The sequence below is a fragment of the Pelobates fuscus genome, chromosome 3 (assembly GCF_036172605.1).
Source record: "Pelobates fuscus isolate aPelFus1 chromosome 3, aPelFus1.pri, whole genome shotgun sequence".
In the NCBI taxonomy this organism is placed as follows: domain Eukaryota; kingdom Metazoa; phylum Chordata; class Amphibia; order Anura; family Pelobatidae; genus Pelobates; species Pelobates fuscus.
The window spans coordinates 364481434-364503511 of NC_086319.1; the positions used below are offsets into that span (position 1 = coordinate 364481434).

At 40.9% G+C, this 22078-nt stretch overlaps 1 protein-coding gene across 2 annotated transcripts in view; it reads left to right on the forward strand.

Moving 5' to 3' along the window:
* The first annotated feature begins 15661 nt into the window (after window positions 1–15661).
* The window catches only part of LOC134603400 (nuclear receptor ROR-alpha), a 500942-nt gene continuing 494525 nt past the window's right edge, over window positions 15662–22078 (forward strand). For both annotated transcript variants that reach the window (XM_063449322.1, XM_063449324.1), the window contains exon 1: window positions 15662–15918. In XM_063449322.1, the coding sequence (XP_063305392.1) occupies window positions 15759–15918 (160 nt within the window). In that variant the 5' untranslated portion in view covers window positions 15662–15758. The remainder of the gene's footprint in view (window positions 15919–22078) is intronic.

Consider the following 22078-nt stretch of genomic DNA (forward strand, 5'->3'; position numbering starts at 1 on the left):
GCAATAAAAGAAAACTATAAGTGGATTCAAACACCTCCAACACTAAGGATGTGCAGTGTTTTGTAGGTTTCTTCAAACTCAAGAGGAAATTAATTTGTAATTCAAGTTGTTCAACCATTAACAATGGTTACTAAGGAAGATGTCACATTTGGATGTAATGAGTAAGTATCGACAACCTTTGATTTACTTGAAAGACTGTTCACTATAGCTCCCATTCTAATTATATCGACACCTGGTCGACCTTACTACCTAGACGTGTATGCCTCAAAATCCCCTACTGGAACTTTATTATCCTGAAGGAATGAAGACAAAGAGTTCATATATACCATTGTATGTTTTCCTATTTTTTTTTTTTTCATCATCTGCAAAATGATTACTATATATACTGATCAGAAAAATATTTCTAGAATGTGCGGCTAAAACTGTGAAAAGCAAAATAACATGCATTCACACAGAGACACTCCATACACATACATCCATGCATTCACAGACACTCCATACAAGTACATCTCTGCATTCTCACAGCCACTCCATGCAACTACACCCCTGCATTCACACAGCCACTCCATGCAAATACACCCCTGCATTCACACAGACACTCCATACAAGTACATCTCTGCATTCACAAAGCCACTCCATTCACACACAGACACTCCATACAACCAACCCATCCCCCTCCCCCCCCCCCCCCGGCATTCACACAGAGACACTCCATACAAATACATCCATGCATTCACAGACACTCCATACAAGTACATCTCTGCATTCACACAGCCACTCCATGCAAATACACCCCTGCATTCACAAACAGACACTCCCTACAAGTACATCTCTGCATTCACACAGCCACTCCATTCACACAGAGACACTCCATACAAATACATCCATGCATTCACAGACACTCCATACAAGTACATCTCTGCAGTGCATTCACACAGCCACTCCATGCAAATGCACCCCTGCATTCACAAACAGACACTCCCTACAAGTACATCTCTGCATTCACACAGCCACTCCATTCACACAGACACTCCATACAAACACCCCCCGCATTCACACAGAGACACTCCATACAAATACATCCATGCATTCACAGACACTCCATACAAGTACATCTCTGCATTCACACAGCCACTCCATGCAAATACACCCCTGCATTCACAAACAGACACTCCCTACAAGTACATCTCTGCATTCACACAGCCACTCCATTCACACAGACACTCCATACAAACAACCCCCGCATTCACACAGAGACACTCCATACAAATACATCCATGCATTCACAGACACTCCATACAAGTACATCTCTGCATTCACACAGCCACTCCATGCAAATACACCCCTGCATTCACAAACAGACACTCCCTACAAGTACATCTCTGCATTCACACAGACACTCCATACAAATACATCCATGCATTCACACACAGACACTCCATACAAATACATCCATGCATTCACAGACACTCCATACAAGTACACCAGCATTCACAAAGCCACTCCATGCAAATACACACCAGCATTCACACACAGACACTCCATATAAATATACCCCAGTATTTCTAAATGCACACAACATAAAAATGCCAGAATTCACAGGCACAATGACACTTCATGCTTGTGATCACATGTATTAAAACCAAAATGCTGTTCACTTACATTTTCAGATAGTGAGCAGCTCCGTAACTTTTGCCCTGTTCATTACCATCCATGTCCTTGAAGTACGTACACCAAAAAATCACAAATGTACTGTGAGCAATATTAATAATGTTTTAATCTGCGTTAATCCATAGAACACTGATTGCCACATACTGTTGTCTGCTATTGAGTACAGAAAAAAATGTGTTCAGGTGCGCTTTAGAATTAAAAGTTTGTTAATGTGACATCCGCTACACACTTTAAGGGGAGTCTCCCACACCCCTTTGTAAAAATTGTATAATAGTGAACTAGTATATGCCTTAGATCGGGTGTCCCCTTTCACAGGTCATATACTAAAGTGGAGCGCTATGGAGATATTTCACACAGATATTTTACTCACATACAGTATGTATAACGGATGATATTCAGATACATAGAATAAAAACAAGAAATAACATAGGATAATTCAGTTTTGTATATTCTAGACAATAACCTTAATAAGGATTAAACTCACATTTATAAGAGCCTCACGTAAGGATAGGCTCAAACCACACACGTTCCTGTGCCGTCTGGTGGCACTTAACCCTTTTGAATTTCGTGAAAGGTGATCCTCAAAAGAAAATCGAAAGCAGAGAACTCTCTGGTGAAGTATATCCCAACAGCAATAGTATGGCAAATAAATTGAAGTGATTTGCTCACCTTATCTAGAGCCTTTTGTGCCTGCTATTGTTATATTGGTTACCAAATTCCTGCTTAAAGGGACACTATAGGCACCCAGACCACTTCAGCTTATTGAAGTGGTCTTGGTGCATTTTCCAAAGTCCCTTAACACTGCAATGGTAATTATTGCAGTTTTTAATAAACTGCAATAATAATCTTTCTGGGTTAACTCCACCTCTAGTGGCTTCCGGGCTGTTCGGCGACTTTTGGTTGCCTAATTGACACTGGACGTCCTCATGCTATGCTATTGTATAATGCTTTCCTATGGGGAAATCTTAATGTGCGTGCGGCCATTGCCGAGCATGTGCATTAGGTCTCCCCTGCAGGCTGACGTCAGCAGGGGAGGAGCGAAGGTGGACCCGAGCCAGCACCTTTGGACATTGCTGCTGGACCTAGGTAAGTGACAGAAGGGGGTTTTAATCACTTCTGCACCACAGGACTACAGGAGACTCTCCATCTGTGCAAGGGTGGAGGAGGAAATAAAAATCTTTACAGGGAAGGTAACTCAAGGACCAGGGAGTAGCATTCTCTGGTTTCTGATATGCCAAGATAGTTCCAACTGTGTAATTCCCTCTCCCCTCGCCTTAAATACAATTGCAAGAAAAAGTATGTGAACCCTTTGGAATGATATGGATTTCTGCACAAATTGGTCATAAAATGTGATCTGATCATCATTTAAGTCACAACAATAGACAATCACAGTCTGCTTAAACTAATAACACACAAAGAATGAATTGTTGCCATGGTTTTATTGAACACACCATGTAAACATTCCCAGTGCAGGTGGAAAAAGTATGTGAACCCCTAGACTAATGACATCTCCAAGAGCTAATTGGAGTGAGATGTCAGCCAACTGGAGTCCAATCAATAAGATGAGATTTGAGGTGTTGGTTACAGCTGCCCTGCCCTCAGTGGTGTATCCTGGTTTTGTGCTGCCTTGGGCATTTGGGGGCGGCGTTTTTTGCCGCCCCCTGGAAAATGCCGCCCAAGGCAAATGCCTAATACACCCCTGCCTGCCCTATAAAAAACACACACCAGTTCTGGGTTTGCTTTTCACAAGAAGCATTGCCTGATGTGAATAATGACCTACGATTAAGAATTGTTGACTTGCATAAAGCTGGAAAGGGTTATAAAAGTATCTCCAAAAGCCTCGCTGTTCATCAGTCCACAGTAAGACAAATTGTCTATAAATGGAGAAAGTTCAGCACTGCTGCTACTCTCCCTAGGAGTGGCCACCCTGTAAAGATGACTGCAAGAGCACAGCGCAGACTGCTCAATGAGGTGAAGAAAAATCCTAGAGTGTCAGCTAAAGACAAAAGTCACTGGCAAATGCTAACATCCCTGTTAGCGAATCTACAATACGTAAAACACTAAACAAGAATGGATTTCATGGGAGGATACCACAGAGGAAGCCACTGCTGTCCAAACAAAACATTGCTGCACGTTTACAGTTTGCACAAGAGCACCTGGATGTTCCACAGCAGTACTGGCAACATTTTCTGTGGACAGATGAAACCAAAGTTGAGTTGTTTGGAAGAAACACACAACACTATGTGTGGCGAAAAAGAGGCACAGCATACCAACATCAAAACCTCATCCCAACTGTGAAATATGGTGGTGGGGGCATCATGGTTTGGGGCTGCTTTGCTGCATCAGGGCCTGGGCGGATTGCTATCATCAAAGGAAAAATGAATTCCCAAGTTTATCAAGACATTTTGCAGGAGATCTTAAGGCCATCTGTCTACCAGCTGAAGCTCAACAGAAGATGGGTGTTGCAACAGGACAATAACCCAAAGCATAGAAGTAAATCAACAACAGAATGGCTTAAACAGAAGAAAATACGCCTTCTGAAGTGGCCCAGTCAGAGTCCTGACCGCAACACGATTGAGATGCTTTGGCATGACCTCAAGAAAGCGATTCACACCAGACATTCCAAGAATATTGCTGAACTGAAACAGTTCTGTAAAGAGGAATGGTCAAGAGTTACTCCTCTCCGTTGTGTACGTCTGATCTGCAACTACAGGAATTACAGGATTACAGGAACTACAGTTATTGCTGCCAAAGGAGGCTCAACTAGTTATTAAATCCAAGGGTTCACATACTTTTTCATGAATGTTTACATGGTGTGTTCAATAAAAACATGGCAACATTTCATTCTTTGTGTGTTATTAGTTTAAGCAGACTATGATTGTCTATTGTTGTGACTTAGATGATGATCAGATCAGATTTTATGACCAATTTGTGCAGAAATCCATATCATTCCAAAGGGTTCACATACTTTTTCTTGCAACTGTATAATCACCCTCAACAATCTCCACTAGCCACAGCTGCCCAAGCCTTTACCAAATATATATGATCTTCAACATCACACATTCCTGATCCATTACCAAATATTAAATTAATATGTCCACTCATTATATTTCACCCTCCTAATTCTATTACGGAGGAAAAGAGTCTTTCATTATCTTTGTAAATATAAAATAAAGCCTGTAAAAAAAAAAAATTATCGTACAATATATTGTCCACAAATCACTTCAATATGCATTACCTACCCCAAGAAACAACCTCCCAAAAAAATAATAAAATCCCAACTCAACTAATATAAAATAATAACCCAAAATCAATCCAAGAGGGAAATCCATTTGAAAAGAGAGACCTCCAGCTTGGGCGACAGATGGGGGGGCACTTGATTAGAGCCAAGGGACTAGGCACAAGGTGCAGATAAAGAGAAAACTAATCTTATGGGTCTTGAGGAAACTGAAGAAAATCAGTGAAAACTCCATTAAAATGTAGGTTTACTGTTATCTATGGGGTCATGAGAGGAAATAAAGGTCTGTATGGCTGGCCTGAAAATGACTGTTATGTGAGCCTAAAAACAATGATTACAGAACGGAAACATTTATATTTAATTTGGGAAGCATTATTTTACATGTTCCATAGCTGCAAAACGTTATTCTAGGCCTGTATTATGTACAGGGTTCATATCATTCACTGAAGAAATGTAACTATGGATTCTTGCCTAAGTGACACGAAGCTTGTGATATTAAGATTAAGGGACAGAATTCAGTAAAATTACAGAAATCACAAAGGACACGTAGATGAGGTAGCCTCACAAGCGGCAGGGAACCATAAAAGGCACAAATTGGAAAAGAGACCAAAAAGGAAAATGAGGTGAGGTGTCGGCAAATGGACATTGAACCACAAGAAAAGTGGAGGGATACTGTCACAGAAAGGAATTAATCATGGAAAATAGTTGATCTTCAAATGGAAAAATAGGAACAAGTGATGCGAAGGTTACTAATGGAAGAAAAGACAATATTAAAAACTGGTACAAAGACACAGGAGTCGGAAAAAAGATGGGGAGAGAGTCAAGGAAGTAGTAGCTCACTACAATAGAGACAAATGCATTAAACAAACAAAGAAATGCATTTGTCTCTCTTGTAGTGACAGAGGCTAAACAAGGCAGAGATGACTGTGTGGATTTATTAAAAAGGGGATGAGGCGTGGTTTTACGAATTCCCAACCCCCGCTAACACACACTAAAGCAAGCCACACACAACAACGGACCGTGGCACACGTCCCCCCTACCCAGCTCCCAAAGGGGTGTTCCACTGGCTTGTTTGGGTTTCTCTTTTTTTTTTTCCTTTCTCTCTCTTTCTTCTTCCCTTTTTCTCTATCATCCTCCCTCCCCTCTTGCCCTCTCCCCCCTACCCTAACCCACACCACACTACGGCAAAAGGACCACGTAAGTGCCACTAGTAACATAAGCATCCAAAACTGAGGACATCATAAGACCCCATCACAAATGGCAACACAGCCTCCCAACACCCCCACCTAATCACACCCCACCAGAACAAAACACTCCCTTACCCCCCAAATCCCCAGAACATGGCAGGAACCTGCAACCCCTGCACCCAATAACCTAGACTACCCTCCCCCCACAAACGCGACATAAACCCAAAAATGTGCAAGACACAACGTAAGTGGAATCCACCTCGCTTACTGTACTTTAGGTATGACCATAATTGATGCTACGCTGTAAGATATATAACTGATCACCTCGAACCAATTTGAACGCTGTACCAAAATGTCAACTGATGTGTTGTTACTTGCTTCTATGTCAACACACAAACAAAATAAAGAATAAAAAAAAAGGGGGGGGGGGATGAGGTAAGAACAGAGTCTTAAAGATGGTTTGATAGTACCACAACAAGAAATAATAGAAATAATAAGGTGAAAAAAAATCACAAACAAAACAGGGTACCATAAGGAGTACAGGGGATCACAATAGGAAGAAGAGGAAGAAAAAAGTCAGAAATGATAGGAGAGCACAAGAGGGTTGGATATAAAATAAATGGGAGAACATGAGGGACAGCATGAAGAATATATCACAAACAAGATATGCAAAAGCTGGTATGATGAGTGGAGAAACGTTTAAATGGGACACGGAGCCACAGAAGGCAAAAGAGGCTGACAAAGAGAAGGATGGAGCTTAGAGACTCACAAATAGAAAATAGGATGAGTGGCAAGTCACAAAAGGGGAAAGGAATTGCAAAATGTAGAATGGGCTATCTATAGGAGAGACAGAGAAAGACTATAAATATGAAAAGAGTTAAAGGGAGGCAGAGTGAAGACGACGATATACAAGAGGAACAGAGGAGGGTAGGCGCATGCACTTAGAGGGCAGAGCCAGGGGGACCCTAAAAAGGACAGTAACAAAAAAGAGGGAAATCACTAGGGTTAGAAAAAAACACAAACACAAACAGTGAGGGGAAAAAATGCAATACCTGTAAGCCCTATTTTTATTAAAACTCTCTATATGAATATGTATAACTTATGGAAGCACAGAGTACAGATGTTTAGACATGAACTAATTGAATACTTTTACTAGCATAATATTCAGGCATATCATTTTTAATATGTGGGGTAATAGCTTGTTTATCCAAGTAGAGTTCTAATAGCCATTCTGGGGTCGAGAAGGAATTTTTTTACCCTAGTTTGTTGCAAAATTAGAAAGTGCCTCTATTGGATCAACAACCTTCTATTGGATCAACAGCAAAAACAGATGTGAGAAAGGCTTAACTTATATAGAAATTATTAGTTTTAGGGGATCGCACACCTACACTCACAATTCCGTTTTTCATGGTGCACCGATAAGCTCAAATACCTCGGGATATGGCTACCCACTAATCTGACCCTACTGTACCAGTTAAACTTCCTCCCCATCCTTTCGGTCCTACAGAATGACCTCCGGCGCTGGAGGGGCCTCTATGTCTCCTGGTTCGGCCGGATAAACGTTGTTAAAATGAATGTGCTACCTCGCCTGCTATTTTTGTTCCAAGCGGTCCCCGTTTCACTACCACGAACCTTTTTCCAAACGATCTCCGCGGCGGTTCGAAACTTCGTATGGAACGGGAAAAAGAGCAGGGTGAGCAAGGCGATACTAGAACGCCCAAAAACAAGAGGAGGCGCAGGGCTCCCATCATTCCTGAGATATTACCACGCAGCCCACCTACTCAGGCTAGTGGACTGGCACGCTCGCCCAACCACCAAACTGTGGGTCCCCATGGAACTCGCGCAGGCGGGCAGCGTACTGCCCTCACGCCTCTGGTTAAGCACTCTAACGCTAGGATCCCTGCAAACTGGCAACCCACTGATCGACGCCACACTGCAAATCTGGTGCACACTGCGATACTTGCACCGACTTACGACTACGGACAGCCCTCTCACGCCCATAACGCACAACCCGGGGGTGGGTGGGGGACTAACACCCGCAGACCTCAGCACATACACCGACACCAACTGGCTCAGCTTTCATCATCTCACACAAGGGAACCGACTTAAACCTCTAGCGGACATCCTAGGGGACGAGGTACCCACGGGACTAGACACCTTCCATTACCTACAAATTCAATCATACTACAAGACTTTCCCAGCCAAACAGTGCTTACACAGAGCCGCCACACAGTTTGAAACTCTTTGCACAGCCAGGTCTCACCCGGATAAGGGGGTCTCCAGGCTATATGCACATCTTCTAGCTAGCGAACACCTGTCACACCCAAGATATGTTCCCAGGTGGGAAAGGGACACGGGGATCACACTCACAGACCAGGAGTGGGAAAAGATCTTAATACTGTCCCATAAAAGCTCCATCAGCTCCAAATTCCAAGAGACAAACTTTAAGATCCTTACGCATTGGTACAGGACACCGGACACTCTGCACCGTATGGACGCAGAGATACCCGGAGACTGTTGGAGGTGTGGAGCTTCAGACGGCTCCTACCTTCACATCTGGTGGAGCTGCCCCGAGATTACTCACTTCTGGACATCGGTCAGAGACTCCATTCAACAGATCACGGATATTAACCTGCCGTTCCAACCCCTCTCCATGCTTTTACACCACACAGACATGTCGCTTGCAGCCTATAAAAAGTCCCTGCTAAAACACTTGCTGACGGCAGCCACCTCACTGATCCCCACGATGTGGAAGCGACGGGATGCGCCCACACTCCGGCAGTGGATGGACAGGGTGGGGGAAATCTACACTATGGAATCCCTTACGGCGGCCTTGCAGGATAGACAGGAAAAATGTACCCGTATCTGGACACCCTGGTTGTGGCACATATCGGCTGCCGGGGCGGGGGGTAGGAGACATGCAACCCTACCCACCCCACCCTCGCACCCCCTCTCTCCTTCCCCTCCTTCCCTTAGTCCCGATGGACAGACTCTTTAACTCCTCCGTAGAGACGACTCCCCTGACTTCCACACTGTAAACTGCCGTAACGGTTACGGCCAAAAGCCGTTCTCGACCGTTCCGAGTGACGAACCCACAGACCCACCAGAGGGTCGACTCCCTCCCCTCCACCGACACGACTGTCTACCACTCAGTGTTCCATTCAAGCTCACATGAACCAGTAATGGACACCTCATGAACGATCTACTTAGTAGTGGCCCTGTAACCCTGCAAAGACGACACGTAGTATAACTACTAAAACATAGAAAGACCTCCATGTTATTGGTGGGAATTATAGGGGCGAGATGAGAAGTCAAGATGGAGTAAGATAGGATAAAGTTACACGTAGCACCGTAAGAGTATAACTTTGTAACACTAATCAGTGAACAGGAACCTAGATAGCCTGATTTGTCTTACAGTAGTCTTAAACAAGAGTTCAACAACGTCCTACCACTCCGAATGTACTAGGGGTTAACAAACTATGCATGGCAGTTGTGAATATTCCGCGCATTCAGTATCTTACCGTCTAAAATTATCTACCCTGGATTATACTATGTGTACCTGTTATACGCTTGGTGAAATGTACTTTTATCATATTATTGCTTGTTATTGTTATAATACATCTTGCTATGACAACCAAAATAAAGATTGTCTAAAAAAAAAAAAAAAATTATTAGTTTTTTTAAAAAAATAGGGATTCTGTGAAGATCACAGTTCTATTTAAAGGGACACTATAGTCACCTGAACAACTTTAGCTTAATGAAGCAGTTTTGGTGTATAGAACATGCCCCTGCAGCCTCACTGCTCAATCCTCTGCCATTTAGGAGTTAAATCCCTTTGTTTATGAACCCTAATCACACCTCCCTGCATGTGACTTGCACAGCCTTCCATAAACACTTCCTGCAAACAGAGCCCTATTTAGGCTTTCTTTATTGCAAGTTCTGTTTAATTAAGATTTTCTTATCCCCTGCTATGTTAATAGATTGATAGACCCTGCAAGAGCCTCCTTTATGTGATTAAAGTTCAATTTAGAGATTGAGATACAATTATTTAAGGTAAATTACATCTGTTTGAAAGTGAAACCAGTTTTTTTTTTTCATGCAGGCTCTGTCAATCATAGCCAGGGGAGGTGTGGCTAGGGCTGCATAAACAGAAACAAAGTGATTTAACTCCTAAATGACAGTGAATTGAGCAGTGAAATTGCAGGGGGATGATCTATACACTAAAACTGCTTTATTTAGCTAAAGTAATTTAGGTGACTATAGTGTTCTTTAAAAAAAAAAAAAAAATTATTAATGAAAGTTCATTCAAACAATTGAGATAAAAATATTCCTGGGATCTGAGAGCTGAAGAGCGATATCGTACAGAGACAATTGAAGATGTTCAAAGATTGTAAGCTCTTTAGATCAGAGCCTTTCACTCCTCTTGCCTCTTTCAATGTTACTTTGTATGTCAAATACTTGTTGCCTGATATCCCTATTCTATAATTGCAAAGTATTGTAGTATTTGTAGGCTCTACATAAATTTGATTAATAATAACATCCATTCATTTTTGAAAGTTACTCTTTTAGGGCGTGTTCTCTAAACACCAAGAGGTCCAGTATACTCAGTAAACTTATAGCAAACTGAAATTGGATTGGCTACATTTAGACAAAAATATGCAAACTATGACTATGGGTGGATTGTAGAATTTATCCAAATCAGCTCTTTTCCCCTAAATTTTGCTATTCAGGTATCAGTGTCATATAATACAGACTGTGAATAATCCTCCAAATTCTAGTGAATTGAAAAAAAGAGTTGCAAAATAGCCAGAGATCACAGGTGAATTTTTCCAAATCAGCACTTGCCCCCATTTTGCAATTTAGTTTCTAATTCGCCACAGCTCAGTATTTAGTTAATAACCCCCTTAGAGGTCTTCCTAGAACTTGCGTTGCTGCAGAGCAGAGACTGGGCCCCTTAAAACAGCATTAACACCCAGCACTCCCAAGCAACCAAGTCCTGCTGAATCTTCAGAGCAGAGGTATCATCTCTGGAAGATCTACTCAAGAATACCTGTATTACTGTTTCCTTTAAACTCTTATTTTAAAATTGTGTTCTATTCCATCTCCCTCCCTATACTATCACTACTTAATTGATACCTATATCTCCCATCCCGATCTTCTGTTTTTGTTTTGCTTAAAGCTGGTGTGATCATGTCATTTTATGTTCATTCTTTAAGACTTTTTGTTAATTGTTTGTTTACCTAGTGTTACTACTCACTGATAATCTTGTAAATTTATGTTCATGGTTTATGACTTTCACCTATCTGATCCTTCCTATCCCAAATGTTATCTCCTTTTAGTTTTTCATCTCTAATTAATTACCCCAATAGCCCCATGTCTCCCCACCCATAATAGTGTGTTTTATTTTATTTTTTTTCTAACCTCAGACCTTATATTTCAGACTGGGCCCCTTAAAACAGCATTAACACCCAGCACTCCCAAGCAACCAAGTCCTGCTGAATCTTCAGAGCAGAGGTATCATCTCTGGAAGATTGCCCACACCATCCCACCCCATGGTCAACAACCAACTTACTTACTTACTTACTTACTTACTTACTTACTTACTTATAGATAGTGCACATCAGCTGGTTTCCTTAATACACCAATCAAATCACTAAACCTCTCCTCACCTGAATTTATTTAACACACTGCATCCTTACATTGGTTTAATCACTCATTGATATTTGTGTGTTTGTATATATGATCTACATATCTATATAATACACATTTTTCTAATGTTCTCCCTTCTATTTTTCACTTTAACACTAACTTCTCTCATCACTAAAATATCCCTATCCTTTCACTCACCTGTCCCTAGCAACACCATAATTATTACTTCCACCTTACTCCCCTCCCCTCTCTATTCATCCCATGCACTCTACACATACCTTTCCAGCCTATCTCCACCAACTCCTCCCAAATTCTCTACATACATACCCTCCTACAAAACTTTCAAATCCTACTCCCACCGTCACTTCCTTTCTATCCTTCTGCTCCTAGCTGCTGGTGATGTCTCTCCTAACCCCGGCCCCCTCGCAACAAACTCAGCACATACTAACCCAAGGATCCACACTAATCTCATACCCATCTCATGTTCCTCTAAATCCTCCTTCAATACTGCCCTCTGGAACGCACGCTCTGTTTGCAATATAACTAAATCCACTGCTGTGCATGACTTCTTCATCTCTCGTTCTATAGATTTACTAGCCATAACAGAAACCTGGCTCTCCCCCTCTGACACTGCCACCCCTGCATCTTTGTCCTTCGGTGGTCTCCAACTTACCCACAACCCAAGAAACTCTGACTGTAAAGGTGGTGGTGTTGGGTTTCTCCTCTCCCCTCACTGCTCTTTTAAACCTCTTCCCACCCCCCCCTTCTCTCTCTTTCCCATCATTTGAAATACACTCAATTCGCCTTTTCAAACCCTTCTCTGCTAACATTGCTGTTATTTACCGTCCCCCTGGTTCCCCTCTTCTCTTCCTTGACCACTTTGCTGCCTGGCTACCCTATTTCCTCTCTTCTAACATTCCATCCCTAATTCTCGGGGACTTCAATATTCCTTTAAACCCACCTTTGACCTCTGCAGCCACTAAACTACTTTCAATTACTTCCGCCCTCGGGCTATCGCAGTGGGCAAATTCTCCAACCCATGTAGCTGGCAATACCCTTGACCTAATCTTCACTTATGCATGTACAGTATCTAATATCTGCAACACTCCATATCCACTCTCTGATCACCACCTCTTATCATTTGCTCTCACATACCCCCTCACCCAAAAACCTCAGCCTAACCCCCCTCAACTCAGGAGGGACCTTAATTCTCTTGATCTCCAACAGTTGTCAGCTGACATTGATTCACAACTGCTGTCCATCCCTTCCCTCTCCTGTCCTTCACAGGCCATCTCCATATATAACTCTACTCTTACATCTGCCTTGAACACTGCAGCGCCACTCCAAGCAAGCACCTCGAGGAGGACCCGCCCCCAACCATGGCATACTAAATCAACGCGCTACCTGCAAAGATGCTCCCGTTGTGCTGAACGCTCCTGGAGGAAGTCTCGTACCCAATCAGACTTTCTCCATTATAGATTCATATTGTGTTCATACAGTGCAGCCCTTGCCCTTGCCAAACAGTCCTATTTTTCCGCTCTCATTAGTTCATGTTCCCGCAACCCCAGGCGTCTCTTTCACACCTTTAATTCTCTTCTTCGCCCTGCTGTGGCCACCCCCAAAACTAACCTTACTGCTGATAACTTTGCATGTTACTTCACTGACAAGATTGAACAGCTAAGGAAAGAATTCTCCCCTCCTTGCCTTTCTGTTTCTCAATCACACATAGATCATGCCTTTCCTACCCTCCAGACATTCACCTCAGCTACTGACCAAGAGGTGGCTGCTCTTCTTTGCTCCTCTCGCCCCACCACTTGCCCGCTCGATCCTGTCCCATCTCACCTTATTAGATCTCTCTCCACTTGTCTCGTGCCTTCTCTAACACACATCTTCAACTGCTCGCTCTCTTCTGGCATCGTCCCTGCTGACCTTAAACATGCCACTGTAGTACCTATACTAAAAAAAACATCCCTCGACCCATCCACCCTCTCTAACTACCGTCCCATATCCCTGCTCCCTTTTTCCTCAAAGCTTCTGGAAAGACTTGTGTTTACCCGTGTGTCTCATTTCCTCAATTCCAACTCTCTCCTTGACCCCCTTCAATCTGGCTTCCGCCCTCTCCACTCTACAGAGACTGCCCTTATCAAAGTTACTAACGACCTAATCACAGCTAAATCCAAAGGCCACTACTCCATACTAATTCTTCTTGACCTCTCAGCGGCCTTTGACACCGTTGATCATGCTCTCCTTCTTCAAACTCTTCAATCACTTGGTCTCTGTGACTCTGTCCTCTCATGGTTTCCCTCTTATCTCTCCCAATGCTCATTCAGTGTCTCCTTTTCTAATGATACCTCCTCCCCTTGCCCTGTCTCGGTTGGAGTTCCCCAAGGCTCCGTCCTTGGTCCCCTTCTATTTTCTCTTTATACTGCCTCTCTTGGCAAACTTATTACCTCTTTTGGATTTCACTACCACCTGTACGCTGATGACACCCAGCTATATCTCTCCTCCCCAGACCTCTCCCCTGCCGTCCTGCAACGTGTCACTGCTTGCCTTTCTTCCATCTCTGACTGGATGTCATCCCGCTTTCTGAAACTCAATCTCTCAAAAACTGAGCTCCTTGTCTTTCCTCCTCCTAATACTGATCCTCCTCTTTCGCTCTCCCTCCAAGTTTGTGGTACCAACATCAGTCCATCCTTGCAAGCGCGCTGTCTTGGCGTCATACTTGACTCTGGTCTCACCTTTGAGCCTCACATCCAGCATGTTGCCAAATCCTGTAGATTCCATCTTAAAAACATAGCCCGCATCCGCCCCTTTCTTGCACCAGATACTACCAAGGAGCTTGTCCATGCTCTAGTAATTTCCCGCATGGATTATTGTAACCCTCTCCTGATTGGTCTTCCCAATAGCCGTACTGCACCCCTACAGTCCGTAATGAACGCTGCTGCTAGACTGATTTTCCTCTCTAGTCGTTTCTCTCACACCTCGCCCCTCTGCCAGTCCTTACATTGGCTTCCTGTATGCTATAGGAGTAAATTCAAGGTACTAACTCACACCTATAAAGCACTGAACAACTCTAGCCCCTCTTATATCTCCTCACAGATCCATAGGTATGTCCCTTCTCGGTCTCTCCGTTCTGCCCGTGACCACCTCCTGTCCGTTGTCCGCACTCGTACGGCCAACTCGCGCTTGCAGGACTTCTCACGGGCGGCTCCCTTCCTATGGAATAGCCTGCCTACCGCCATCAGACTCTCCCCTAGTCTTGCATCTTTTAAGAAGTGCCTTAAAACCCATCTCTTTAGGAAAGCTTATGGCCTCCAAGACTAACCCTTACCTCACACACCTGTCTCTTGCTCTCTCCTAAAGGGCAGCCCACCTTATTTGATTGCAAATTCCTGTCCTAATGTGTTTTACACCCCACCTCCTATAGAATGTAAGCTCGTTTGAGCAGGGTCCTCTTCAACCTATTGTTCCTGTAAGTTTATTTGTAATTGTCCTATTTATAGTTAAATCCCCCTCTCATAATATTGTAAAGCGCTACGGAATCTGTTGGCGCTATATAAATGGCAATAATAAATAAAAATAAATAAAAATGTTAAATGGAGAGTCAGATCACAGGCTGTAGAAATTATAAAGAATTGTCAGTGACCTAGCACGGACATCTAAGTGTCTATGTTACATGTATTGCTTACTTTTAAGATGCCCAATATAACACTTTGTAGCAAACAGCCTTGCTATTAACACATCTTTATACTACATCATATTAGCATGTATAATCTGTAAATGTGACTATAATAAATCCCAACTCTGGTTTATCTCTAGCGCCTCCAGTGGCCATGAATGGGAACTGTCTTCACATTAACACTCTCTGTATCTCTCCCTCCTTTCCTCCCTAACCATAGAGTTGCATTGACACAGAGACAGAGGGAGTCTATGAGCCTCCTCCCAGCTATACCTAACATTGGGGGGGGATCTTAATCCTCAAGATCTTACAACATCTTTCATTTTTGGGGGGAATGATGGATCCTTGTTCTCCCTCTAGTCCTGAACCTGCTTTGGAAACAGAAATCAGCAAAACAGCCCCCCAGCCTAAGGAACCTTTGGATCCTGCAAGAAGAGGAGATCAGACAGGGACAGGAGGAAGGCACAGCTACCCTGTAACCACTACAAGCAGAGGTACCATTCCCAAAATTAATGTGGGTTAATGGAGAAAGCCAAATACATGTGCATGAAACAGCTGTATTGTTATATATCTATTTATTTCATTTGAGCTTTTATGGAGGGAGAAAGAAGCAGGGGTGGCAGATTAGTGAGAAGAGAGCAGTGCAGCCTTACAAAAACTTTGACAGCTTTTTTTTTTTTTTTTTCTTCGATGGTCATTATTTTAAAGGGACCCGTGTTAACCTGTGAAGTGCTGCACAAGTGATGCTGTTCTAGTGGATAGTGTGATAGAGGGTGCTTTAATACAGATGCTGTTGCCCTAGGTGACAGGCAGCTTCTAAAAGTTTGAATTGCAATGATTTGCACTGACAGATGCTACAGTGTTGGTTGGGGGTGTTGACCTGGGTACCACTCCTACTGATACTGTAACCATCACTGTAACATTCCAAATTCTTCTACTGTATGGCGATTCCAATTCTGCCTAGGCGACAGGGACAGTGCAACTACTTTCGGCACGTGTCACCTGCTGGCAAGGGGCAGTAACCCTTTCGGTGCCAGCGCTGCCAGCCCATTTCTGGATAGGAACAGTAATAGTTGTTTCTCTGATTTAACAATGGAGTGAGTGGTTCACAGCGGATGTTCAGACTTCACAGTAGATGAATGCAGCTTAATGTAGTCACACGTGATATTCTTCATGTGTACAGATTTTAATGTGTGAACTCTTTTTTTTTTTTTTTTTGCCTGTATTGTATCACATTGCATAGACCATAGAGTGAATGTGGGATGGCTGGGGTGGAGATAATGATATTACCATAATCCTGGCATGGTTGGTGCAGGAAAATAATCTTTAATTCTGATTTGTTCATATTTTTTTTATCCTTTTCAGTATGCTGGCTGCAGTCTGCCACAACATGTTTTTTTTGTTTTGTTTTTGCACTGCTATACAATCAATGATACAACGTTTTCAGATCATTAGAGATTGCTGTCTCTGAGTGAATATATGTTATACATTATTTTATATTCCTTGCGTTTTATTACAAGTTCAAATTTGTTATGATATATGTGTTTAAATAAATAAATAAATATATATATATATATATATATATATAGATGTGTGTATGTATATATAATTTCTGTTTAATTAGAGAGCAACTTTACTTAAATTACTAGGTATTGTTTTATATTGTTTTTGTTATTGTTGAATCTATAACAATATTTCAGGAACAACTCGATTGCTTTGTCTTTAAGTCAAACATACATATTTCTAATTATTTTGGAATGATGTGCTCTATCCAAACTTCCCTTACAACAATGAAGAAGTTAGTCACTAGGTAAAGGTATTTCAGGGGGTGGGGGAAGTTGGTAGTCTCTGAGTATATCTGTGCCTAAAATCAATGGATGCATTGGGTGATCATGAATAAAGAAAACAAATGGATATTACTCATAAAAATTACTTTGAATTATGTGAAAATTACATTATGATCACGCACACGAAATTCACAATTCTGCTTTAATAGTGATTTTTCTTAAAATATGCAGCTATGTTTGTACCCAATTTTGAGGTCTAAGGTTAGACAAATATGTCTGTCAGCTCTGCTGTATGGTAAAATGTAGTTAAATGTATTATTGCAAATCTTTTGCTTTCTGTAACATATTGTCTAGCCTCCAGGCTGGCTGAACATCATTACAACATATTATACGCCAGTTGGACTACCAAAGGCTGATCTATCCCAGCAGTAACATAAACAAGTACTTTCTCTGTCTAATCAGACGTAGAAACACAGAGGGTTAATTTAATGGGGCAATTGTAGCTCAAAGTTCTCAAAACAGAGCAATCATCACCATGGACATACTTGATTGGTCCAGGCTTAGAACTTTTCTCAGAACAGCACTTTATCAATAACCCCTAGAGTTTTATACAATGGTGTTGATATTGTTTACTGTAGACTTGATGTGGACTTCAAATGCTGCCAACCATTAAGACGTAACTAATTTGTTCCAGTCACGTGACCAGCTTCCAATAAATAATTAGGACTGCGTGTATATAAGAAACTTACATGGTGATACTGGGACTAGTAATATCTTGGCTAATGCAGTAGGCATGGACGTAGGATCCTGATTTGCAGAGTTTTGCCTAAGGTGGGCCTGGCTCACAACCGCCATCCCCCACCTCAATTTAAGCACTTGGCTCAGTGATGGTGACTATCTATCCGCAGATGGTTGAGTTGCCAGGGGGTGTAAAACTAGAACAAAGTGCAGAATCCAGTCTGAAGTTCATATTAATGTATCAATCCAAGGAAGAACAGAGGGGCCACAGGACTAGATGCAAGGAAGGACGAGAAAGAAAGCCTCCAGGCTGGCTGTAGGGATCCTAATAACAGAAAGTGAATCTGTGAGCCACAGTCATCAGTACAAGGAGGCCAAAACAATTTAATCTGCCGTGAAAGGAGCTCCAAATTCAACCTAAAACCAGGGAGAAACAAAATAAACCATGGTCAGCTAGATCCAGGAGAACATGAGGACACAGATTGGTGGAAGTGTTGCTTGGATGGGCATGTCAACACGCCAGAGTCTCGTAGAAACAAAGACTGAACCCTAAAACTAGTGTCTTTTAACTTAGAACTTTGGAAAATAGAGTTCCACATAAATACACATTTCTTTTCATTTACTTTTGTCTTTTGATTCCTATGATTATGTAAATTCTTACCGCTGCCATGGCGGATACTTTAAGATAGCTTAACGAGGTGAATTGAGAATAAGGTGGAGATTCTGTACAGTATTTGTATAGAGTATATACAATGTCATACAGTACAATAGTCCCAATAATAATTCCAAAATAAACATGGAAAATAAAATAAAAAACTTTAAACTTGAACATTTCAGAAAGTTAAATCTTAATATCCAAAAAGATCACAGTGACAAGTCCACATTGAGAGAATATACTTTTACTTAATATAAGTAATGCTTAATATAACGCTATCCATCAATCAGCACTTTTCTGGCAATTAAGAGGTAATCATTGTTATATTTGTCATAACAACACGTGTATCTAAAAATAACCCATTCATACATTGCCAGGCTTTTAATCATATAAATAAATGCCACTTTGTTCACTGGGGTTCTCAAAAAACCCGCTTATTAATGTCCAAACTCCAAAATATAAAGCACATTTTCAACATGTTTGCATATCTCTTTCTATCTATCCATCTATGTCTATCTATCTATTTCTGTCTATCTATCTATTTCTGTCTATCTATCTGTGTCTGTCTATTTATCTATCTATCTATCTATCTATCTATCTGTGTGTGTCTATCTATCTATCTATCTGTGTGTGTCTATCTATCTATATATCTGTGTGTGTCTATCTATCTATATATCTGTGTGTGTCTATCTATCTATATATCTGTGTGTGTCTATCTATCTGTGTGTGTCTATCTATCTGTGTGTGTCTATCTATCTATCTATCTATCTATTTGTCTATCTGTGTCTATCTATTGATCTATATGTGTCTATCTATCTGTGTGTGTCTATCTATCTATTTGTCTATCTATGTCTGTATATTGATCTATCTATTTGTCTATGTCTGTATATTGATCTATCTATCTATTTGTCTATGTCTGTATATTGATCTATCTATCTATCTATCTGTGTGTGTCTATCTATCTATCTATTTGTCTATCTATGTCTATCTATTGATCTATCTGTGTCTATCTATTGATCTATATGTGTCTATCTATCTGTGTGTGTCTATCTATCTATCTATCTATCTATCTATTTGTCTATCTATCTATCTATCTGTGTGTGTCTATCTATCTATCTATTTGTCTATCTATGTCTATCTATTGATCTATATGTGTCTATCTATCTGTGTGTGTCTATCTATCTATTTGTCTATCTATGTCTGTATATTGATCTATCTATTTGTCTATGTCTGTATATTGATCTATCTATTTGTCTATGTCTGTATATTGATCTATCTATCTATTTGTCTGTCTGTATATTGATCTATCTATCTATTTGTCTATGTCTGTATATTGATCTATCTATCTGTGTGTGTCTATCTATCTATCTATTTGTCTATCTATCTATCTATCTGTGTGTGTCTATCTATCTATCTATTTGTCTATCTATGTCTATCTATTGATCCATCTGTGTCTATCTATCTATCTATCTATCTATCTGTGTGTGTCTATCTATCTATCTATCTATTTGTCTATCTATGTCTATCTATTGATCCATCTGTGTCTATCTATCTATCTATCTATCTGTGTGTGTCTATCTATCTATCTATCTATCTATCTATCTATCTATCTATCTATTTGTCTATCTATGTCTATCTATTGATCCATCTGTGTCTATCTATCTATCTATCTATCTATCTTCTTTGTCTGATTTTAATTGTACTTTGAGAAAGCAAATCAGATTCTGTGTGCAATGTTCAACCGGAGAAAATAAATAAATTTAAGTATGCTCAATTTGAACTAAACCCAGTTTTGGACCCTCTTTTATAGAGCCTCGAATCCTGTAGCAAGTTATTTTTATGCATACTATTACTATATACCCTACACCGAAGAGTGCAAAATGCCGAAGTAATATAGTGAAGAGTTATGCGCATGCGTGAAATTTATAACGGTAACAATAATGAACTAAAAGTGACTAAAATAGCATCTAGAAAGAGTAACTAGTTGTAAAGCACTGTGGATTATGAGTCAGTGCACAATCACTTCTATTAGTCCTGATAATATAATATTTTATAGTATGATGACTAAAACAGATTAAGGGTCACGTTCTAGCTGCTGTAAATTAACACATTGGAAAAATGGACAGAGTGAAAAATTTGCATTAATATTGTTCTCTGTAAATTTTCATTATTTGTCTTATCATTGCAAAAAAGCTATTGAAGAACATTGCAACATGGTGATAAATCGCAAATAGAAATGTGTACACTAAACAAAATAGCGTTTGAGAGAGCTGAAGATTTGGCTGAGAAGTAGTAGAAAGACCTATTTAAGTGTTCTTGCATAGCAAGACCACTTACTGTTATCTCACATATATATTATTCTTATTATTATAGCCAAATTTACCACCCTAACTCCTCCCACAGTTTTTACACTACATAGACAGTAATATACCGAAACGTGTGGATTGTTCCCGATTGGATTGCTATTACTTTGCGGAACATTTCGCCGAATGGTTCACGGAATATCGTCGTTCTTGTGGCGAAATTGGTCCCATAGGAATGAATGGCAAAATGTTCAAACCTAGAGTGTGAGCTGGCAAAAGCTGAAAAATCAAGACATGATTTCTAAACTGCCATTACTCCCTCATTTTCAAGCTCACCTACACAAATCTTATATCAAAACGTTCAGCTATCCCTGCTGCCGCTAAAAATGTCCACGGCTAAGCCATAGTCCTGATAGTTTTCACAATATGACCATTTGTTTGCAACTCATGCAGTCCATTGACATTCATTGAAACCTCACTCTAGCCAGCTCAAACTTGAAGGGCAATTTCTAAACTGCGACTGTGCCTTGATTTTTAATACTTCAGAGACATACTATGCATCAAAATGTAGGTCTGGGTCTTGTGATTCTCACAATATAAAGCTCTTCGCTGTAGGAATTATAGTTTTTAAAATACAACAGTTTGAAGATGGCAACCGCCAAAATACTCTGACCTGTGCCAGGCTGCAGCAGCAAGTGATGTCATAGACAGGGCCTTTTGTTCACCTGCTAATGTTTTTATAAATGTATGTTTTAATGTAACTGTGAAGCACTTTGGGCAACAACGTTGCAATTAAATGTGCTTTATAAATAAATAACAGTTACTCCACCCACTCCAGTTGTAGACTACTGGTGGAGGCAAGAACACTTCACACAATTTCCCCAGAAATTGTAGCTTTCTAGTTTTAAGTTGGGTTTTCTCCCAATCTATACATTTGCTAGCACAATGTGTATATAGAATTGTGTTCTCTTTTCCAAAGAGCATAAGTAGTTTGAGGCATGATAGGTCCCCTTTAACACATAATGATTATTATTATACGAGATCTGTTAGGCCTGTCTGCAAGTTAGGTATTAGCATCCATGTCTATGTTAGCATCGATCCCTAGGTTAGCCGTTAGTGACTGTTTGCAACTAAATACATTCCATTTGCTTTAGAATAGAAACGTGGCGAA